Here is an 8,765-nt window from a genome sequence, read left to right as displayed (position 1 = left end):
TAAATTACGATGATTAAAATTTCAAATATTTCATAAAAACATATAATATTAATATGGGCAAATGACAAAAATCACATACTTTTAAGACAAAATTAAATTTGTCCCTTATAAATTTATAATTACAGAATTCCCTCAAACTGATAGAGTGATATAAGCGCCGATACATTAATCTGATGCGCGAGATACATTAATCGTTAAGTAAGATATATTACATTTTATACATGATACACCAATCTGAGGACATTTTATACATGATATATTAATCTAATGCACGAAAATAGAAAATTTTGGAAATTTATAAATCTAATAAGAAATAATGGTAATAAAAAAACTTGAATGTTGGATTTCTGTCATTTTTCCTATTAATTTATTCATTGTCTTTCAAGATTTATCTATGCCGCATAAAATTGAGACAAAAAACATAGAAAAAATTACATAAATTGATATATTTTTAAAAATAATTACTGATTTTAGCGATACTTCTTGTTTATTACCATTTATAGCAATATTGTGATGAATCTGTAATATGTATTAAAAGTGAATTGTGTATGCAATATATTTGAAAAAGGGAAATAACATATATTACTTGGATATTACGTTATCATTAATAATTTTGAAATCATAAAAAAGAATTGATTGGTTTTTCAAATTCCAACGATACCACATAAATCAGTACAAAGAGAAACAAATATATTATTTGAAAAATGTCATATAAATTACGATGATTAAAATTTTAAATATTTCATAAAAATATATAATATTACTATGGGCAAATGACAGAAATCATATACTTTTAAGACAAAATTAAATTTGTCCCTTATAAGTTTATAATTACAGAAATCCCTCAAACTGATACAATTATATAAACGCTGATACATTAATGTTAAGTAAGATACATTACATTTTATACATGATACACTAATCTGATGTGCGAAAACATTAATCTGATACACGAAAATGAGAAATTTTGGAAATTTGTAAAACTAGGAGATAATGGTAATAAAAGAAGTTGAATGTAAAATTTCTGTCACTATCCTATTATTTATTAATTGTCTTTCAAGTTTTACCTATGCCGCATAAAATTGAGACAAAAAAACATATATTGAATCCAAATCCATGTTATTACAAATTAGAACATAAAAAACAATTACTTTAATTTAGCTACCTCTATATTCTTTTATCACAATTTTGCAAAACAAAAACACCTCCCTATAATTCATGATGACTTATTTATCAAATTATTTCCCTTTGTATCTCAATGTGATATGACAAAACAATCTTTATTACTTTTCCATATCAATTCATGATACAAGAAATATTCCACACTATCAATATACAAATCTCATTTCCCTAATCCTTTTACTCCTCACACAAAAAACAAAGCACCAACACATTTGATTTTCTCTTTTCATTTCACACATACTAATCCTTGACCAAAAAAAAAAAAAACTCACATCTTGAATACAAATCACATTATTAACATATACATAGTAAACTCTTTTTAACTTTTAACACTACTCGACTCTTTAAACTCCGCCTTTTGACTTAATTCTTCGAAATTATCAACCACATTTTGTAGCCTTGCAACAAATTCAATTACAAGTGATGCAAACGTCGCTAAGGATAGAGCACTCGCGCTTAAGTAAGTTTCCATTTCGATTGTATCAGTAATTTCACCATCAACAAGTGAAAGACGCGAAGGCCATTGATTTTGCTTCTTAAATGGTGTTAATTTTGCGACTAATTGATCTGATTGTGGCCAATTTCCTTGTAATAACCTTATGTCGATAGCTGTTTCACTTAGTGATCGTGAACTTAATGGTATATTTTCACTACTACTATTTTCACTCGATGAATCGTCAAGGTTATTATTATTATTAATAATGTTTGATTTTCCAATTTCCCAACTTTTTGAGTTGACCAATAGATATGACTTGTGATCTACTTTTTTTTGAAGATTTTGTGCTGTCTCATGCACTTCTTTTAAGATATTTTCATGACTATTTAGCATTTCTAGTTTCTCTAATTTTGTTCCTAACTCACGTAGAACTTTTGCAGCATTTGTACCAACTCTCTTAAGCTCGTTGCGGAATACCTTTCTCTTCTCTGGTGGTGCCTGTCAGATTAAAAGACGTTAAAAAGTTTAATTTCTATATACTGATAAATGATTACGATAAACAATCCCTAATTTAATAACCTCTAAATAGTTGAGTAAATAACATGCTATGATTCTTAAAAATAATGTAAAAACTTATTTAGATTATATGCTGATGGCGTTCGATTTTTTCTTAGATTAACTTGTTAACATGACATACATAACAACTTGTAAATGTACATATTGATTAAAATATGACAACTTAAATATTGGAGTATTAAATTAAATAATTTGTTTAAATAATATCGATATCGATAGTGTAAAAGTTATTTATGTGTTTTTCTTGCCCCTCCATTTTTATAGTGGATGATGGAACAAAAGGGACTACCTAAATAAGACTTTTTGACTACTATAACCTATGTTGCTTGATCGTTTCTTTTTTAAATATTATTAAATGTGTGTCTGATCATCCAAAAAAATTAGTATATATTTAAAGAATTTAACAAAGTGCTATGATATTATTGAATAATTCGAGCAACATAGGTTCTGTTTCGAAGAAAAAAACCTGAATTTCTGATTGGATACATCCATGCAATGCCATGACCATGAATGCACAATGTCTCAATCCACTGCTTAATTTTACAATGTCTCTCCAAGGATTCTTGTGCATTTTAAAACGTCCATGAGGTGGCTCCCAAATAGCAAATCCAAGCTGTTTAAAAAAATAAAATTAATATTAATTAGGATGTCATATAATTTTTTCTATTTAAATTCATGATCAGTATTAACGGATCAAGTAAGACAATGGTTTTTTTAACTTGTCAGTAAATTTTATTCAGATACTTAAACTATACTCTATTTCAATTAAGTAACGAAACATCTAATGTATAAAGAAGTTGAATACCTGCATGATCACTCGACTTATAATAAGTAGACACCAAGTAGAAGAACTAAGTTAAGTGTCTACACATAATTATTTGATTAAATTGTTCCTCCAAATTTATGGTTCTCATCAACATGTGATTTGAACATGATAGTTATTGGCAAGCCATGTGGTTAGGCATTAGTCTTATCATATCACACAATTAATTAGTTTTAAAAAAAATCCTATTTTTCTTGAATATGACCTATTTTTATTTATTTTTAAAAAAAGAATCAGACAAATTGTCGTACAATATGTATGTTTTATTATGTCAGAGGTGTTCCATTATAACACAATATATTTCGAATGACAAAATGAAATTTTAAAAATTGTCGATATATTTAGGTCATTTAATTAGTAAGCAAATCAAATGTTAAAACGTACCAATGTTTGCTCTCGACTTGTTGATTCTATAACAGATTTATAGCCATTATAATCTGAATCATTTGTAGCTTCATCATAATCAACACAACTTAAATATCCATTGATACAACCTGCCACAAAATTTATAGTTTCATTGTAATCAATTATTAAAGAATGACTCTGATCGTCAAATAATTTAACAATCAGAAGCAATCTACTTACGATATATATTAACATTCAAATATATCCCACGTACCTTCTAAAGACGTTGCAAGATCCATGAAATTCTTAACAACCAATCGATGCAAATCTTCACCAGCCCAAATAGGGCAAACACTAATATTTATCATCAAACAAATTCCAGCCCCAACAGCAATTAGGGCCAAACGAGTAAAAATAGCCACATTATATTCTCTAGTTCGATTTCCAGCCACAATGAGAATACAATATGTCAAAATAAATACTCTATATCCATATTCATATGGTGCCATTGTTGGATATAACTTTAAATATGTTCCTATAAATGCTGCAAAAAAGAACAAGCAAAAAATATATATGAGATTATATTTATTAAACTTTGAAGTAAAATTAATATAAATAGTCAGTCCACTCAAAAAAAAAAGAAAAAAAGCCAGCATACATATGCGTGTAGGTGTATATCATGTATATTAGCTAAAAGTTGTCAATATTTTTGACTGACCAACCAACTATATAACATCCCCAATTAAGAATAGGGTATCTTAAAGATTAGCATATGAAAATATGAAGATCTTTAGTTAATTAACCCTCCTATTATTAACTTAGACAATCTCGATCCGTCCAAATTTAATCCACCAAAGAAAGAAAGATTTGGGCCTAGTAGGCCCAATTGACCATTATACTGATCTTTACAAACTAAATAAACACACTTTTTTTTTTATTTCATATGTTTTATTATATATAGATATAATAAAGAAAGAAAAACAAGTTTTGTTTGGTAATAAATAAATAATAAAAAAACAAATAAACAAAAAAATTTTGATAAGAGTTGGATAGATTGAGCTATAATTCAGTTATTTAGTCCATTTTAACTCAATTCATCTCACTGTGACAAACTTTTTCATATAAATTAGCCAATAAACCATTTATTAACACCAGTTTCAACTTTCAACCCGTCCAAACTCAACTCAGACCGGATATCTAACTCGAAAATTGTAGATATTTATGCTAGTTAATTAGAAGTGTTTACCTACAATAAAAATGCTCACAACAATTACAGCTTTTTCCCTTTCTCCAGCCCATAATGCTAATTGAGCAAATATGAAGGCAAGCATTCCAGCACAAAATGTTCCCAAGCCACGATTAAATCCTTTAATAAAAGTTGCTCCTGCAATTAACAAAAAAAGGAAAATTAATTAAAGGATAACTTATACTAAAACTTATTTAATTAAGCTAAACATATATTAATGGTGCAAACATGTCTTGTATTGTCAAATTACACCGTTAACACATAGAACTTATACTCATTCTACAGTAATTTTAAGTTATATACACTGACAGCCTAATAATTTTTATATCATTAAATCATTTATACATGTTGTACTAGATAATCTTTCCGAATTTCCAGAATAAAAAATATCACATGTTTTAAAGTAACTTACTTGTTAATAGTTCAGGTGATCCGATATAATAGTATTATTTATACATCTACAATCTATAATATATATAACTAACTCATGTACACCATCAAATATATAAACCATTTATCTTTTATAACAAATAGTCAGTCTTATTTTCAAGATTACAATTGTGAAATGTCACCTTATTTACATAACATATGGGATTTATTTTTCTTTGAATATGCTTTTTTAAGAAAAGAAAATTACCTGCTACGACAGATAAAAATATCAAACTTGATTGAGTAAAAATAAAAAAAGAGAGAGGGGGTGTTAGATTTTAGTACCTATAGTGAACTCAAACATAACAAGAACAGTCAAGATTGCCCATATTGCAAATTGAGCAATATCAGTTGGTTTCTTCCAAAAAATAAGAAGTGACACAAAAGATAAAGCAAATCCCATTTTTAATGAAAAAATGATCTTTCTTGGATCATTTTTACCCATCTCAATTGCTTTCTTTGCAAAATCTTGAATATTATTGAAGAAACTTTTCAATTTTTCATATAATGGAGTGAAACAACAACATCCATTTTTAATTTCATCATCATCATGTTGTAGTAGTTTTTCTTTTTCTTGGTTGTATTGATCTTGAGAAGCCTTCTTGAAGAAATTCTTTATGGTCACCATTTCTTTTTGTAAATTTATTGTTTTTTTTTTCTCTTGGTTTATATATGGAGTCTGCAAAAAAAAAAAAAAAGATCAAATAGTTATTTTTGTTTTACAAGATATGTGAAAGAAGAATAGAGAAATTAATGTAATAACAGTTACAATTGAATCAAAGCAAGTTGCGATCGGTTAAATTTCCACACTTCATTTAAGCATATAGTATATATTAATATAATATTATACAAAAGAGAATTTAAATTATGAGGGTTAAACTATATATTTCTCATTGGTAATGACTATTTGGACAGGAGATCTTATTTTTTTTGTTATATTTATATATTTAGAATTTATGTAAAAGTATTATGTGGAAATAATTAACTATAATATATATATATATATATATATATATATCATGCATGTGAAAAATTATAATCAAACACAATTTTTCCATTCAAAATCGGATATGAAGAAGTATATGCTATTACTTTTTTTAGCGTCATATAAATTTTTAACAGGACTAAAAAAAGTTAACAGGACTAAAAAAAATACTTCAAAATGTATATTTTATTTCTATCATGTTAAAAAGATTGTTTTCGATAAATCTTCGAAAAATAAATATCTAAACCTCTTGAAGGTGGTGTCCATAAAGAAAAGACGTGCATGAAAGTGAAAATTTTGAATGATTCTATCTAACATCACCAAGTGTTCATAGTACGGTGGTGAGAGCAAAGAAAAGAAACTTCCCACCCACTCCACAATAACTTGTACCAAAAAATAACAAGACTCGGACCTAAGATTTAAAGTATATGATTTTTATAATGATCTCGAGTTAATATATATTGATAAAAACTAGATTTTACAATCAAATGTCTAATGAATATAGGATCAGGTCAAAATTTACTAGTTCATATGAAGTCGTAACTTATAAGCTAGATCTGTCAACCAAAGTAACATGAGTTGGTGTATTATATTATTACCTATGTAGATTTTGTTTCTTACATTACATTATATTTCCTTTAGCTATGGATTTATCGGAAACAACTTCTCTAATGTAGGAGTTATAAGGTTCGTATATACCATACCCCCTCCCCAGACCTAGACCTAACTTTTAGGATTATGTACGTACACTGAGTATGTTATCGTTGTTGTTGGTCGGTTATGCTAGAAATTATTGAAAGATGGCATGACATTTCATGGCTTAACATATGAATCTAAGTAACAAAAAGAGAAATGCTCATTGGAATTTGTACAAGACTTACCAATAACACAACATTGCTCTTTAAACCTGCAAATTCAATTGGAAATTAAAGAAAAAATATTATTGGGATTTTATTTAGAAATATAACAAACAAATCAAAGAAAGTTTTTTTTTTTTTGTAAACATAAAGGAAAATTACCAGAAATTTGTTACAAGAAAAAGACAGTGATAGCAAATACCAAAAGAAGAGTCCGAAGAAATAACAATATGGTCTAAATATAGATTTATGAAAAAGGTTTATGAAATGAATAAATATATATCAAGCTATATATATAAGAATTAGAGCAAGCTTATACTTAGAGACTTATTCATAATTTTTTTTTTTTGTGTGTGTGTACACAAAGCTAAATGACTTTTCAATGTAGCAAAAGGAACAAATTAATTTGTATTGCTAGGTAATTGGTTCACTATGTGATTTGTCTTTTTAGTGATCTCTCACAGTCTGAAGAGTTCTCAAAGTTTTCTCATTTTGACAAATTTGCGATAGGATTATTCAGATTCGATTCTTTTATTTTTAATTATATTTTAAATTTGAGCTTCTAAAATTGATAAAAACTCCGTTGGGAGCATCATACTTAGAAATGAGTTACATAATACGAATTCAGATATAATTGGACTTAAATATAAATATCAAACACTTATTGAAAAATAATTTTTCTCATTTGAAAGTTTATTTTTTGAATTTTTCTCTGTGAAGAAATGAATTAAAAATATAAAGACTTTCTATACAACTCAAACAAACGTGGAACCATTCTGTCAATTTCAATTGCTTCCATTTTCAACTATTAGATCATGTAAACATGTTTCGTAAGTAATTAAAGAATTCTTTCCAATAAATAAATAAAATTTTGGTACAAATTAGGACTTCTATTTAACATGAGCAAATACATTTGGCAAAAATTTCAGTTAATTATTCTATAAAAAAGAGGTGTCACTTCAACTAATTACATGTGTACTTTTGGTATAATGATTTTCAAAATTGAATAAGTTATTTTCTAATGTTTAGTTGCTAGAAAATAGTCTTTACTGGAAAGGAAAAATAATTTTTAAAATTTTTGTGTATAAAAAAATGTAGTTAGAAAAATGTTTTTAAGAAGAATTTGGTGGATTGGGTTATGACTTGCACTATCTCAACTTAAATAACTTCTGATCTGTCTATTTATTAACTCAAGTCATTTTGACTCACCTAAATTCAGTTCAACTCATTCATTTGACGTTATTCTTATCATCATTCTGTAGAACTTACATTTACGACTTGACAACATATCCTTATCACATAGTACCCTAGTACGAACCTTCATTTTATCCAGTCCATTCCAATTATGCAATGTACGATATCATCATCAATCTCCGTTCTTCTGGGATACGACACCTCTAGCCCAATATTAGCTCTTAATCTAGGAAAAATAAAACCAAGCGTCACATTGATCATAAAAATATACTTTTTTGTGTATGCAAAGGGCAAAATATGAGTATGAATTGAGGTGGATTGAATTAGTGGTATCTTCAAATTTGAAACTCATTTTGATCACTTAATAATTAATATGACAAATATTAATATTATTATTTTTTATTATATGATTTTGTCAATATCATAAAATTCAGCTCAAGTAATGTTTTTTCTTCATAAACTTGAATGAGTAGTGCGCATGGACATATATATCAAAAGTCGTCTCTTTTACTAATTATGTAGAAAATGACATTGAAAGAAAAATATTTATGATATATGAACTTCATTTTCAAATTTTTTCAGATCTTATTACAAAGATGACTTTTTATTAATACCAATAAGAAAGAATGTAGCTCTTGGACATTCTTAATATGCTCCTCTTTTGTTAATATTAGAGATTTAATTTCACGAAT

The 8,765-nt window shown here is 27.0% G+C and overlaps 1 protein-coding gene across 1 annotated transcript; it reads right to left on the bottom strand.

Moving 5' to 3' along the window:
• Nucleotides 1-1,354: 1,354 nt before the first annotated feature.
• On the bottom strand, nt 1,355-5,675 carry LOC107020120 (aluminum-activated malate transporter 9-like). Its single transcript, XM_015220437.2, has 6 exons — nt 5,323-5,675; nt 4,609-4,746; nt 3,637-3,906; nt 3,402-3,511; nt 2,661-2,807; nt 1,355-2,116 (listed from the first exon to the last, which is right to left on the bottom strand). Exons 1-6 carry the CDS (start codon nt 5,663-5,665, stop codon nt 1,502-1,504), a joined length of 1,623 nt encoding a protein of 540 aa, XP_015075923.1. The 5' UTR covers nt 5,666-5,675; the 3' UTR covers nt 1,355-1,501.
• Nucleotides 5,676-8,765: the final 3,090 nt, after the last annotated feature.

Source organism: Solanum pennellii, chromosome 5 (genome assembly GCF_001406875.1).
Source record: "Solanum pennellii chromosome 5, SPENNV200".
Taxonomy (NCBI): Eukaryota; Viridiplantae; Streptophyta; class Magnoliopsida; order Solanales; family Solanaceae; genus Solanum; species Solanum pennellii.
Note: the sequence above shows the minus strand (reverse complement) of the source record. Positions and strands in the feature narration are given on the sequence as shown.

What these genes read in the sequence shown, in the direction of transcription:
- LOC107020120 (XM_015220437.2), bottom strand. Translation starts at nt 5,665, where the DNA reads ATGGTGACCATAAAGAATTTCTTCAAGAAGGCTTCTCAAGATCAATAC. An exon ending in TATGTTTGAGTTCACTATAG is followed by an intron (nt 4,747 to 5,322) that starts GTACTAAAATCT and finishes TGTTAATTGCAG; the next exon opens with GAGCAACTTTTATTAAAGGA. An exon ending in GTATCCAATCAGAAATTCAG is followed by an intron (nt 2,117 to 2,660) that starts GTTTTTTTCTTC and finishes TTAATCTGACAG; the next exon opens with GCACCACCAGAGAAGAGAAA.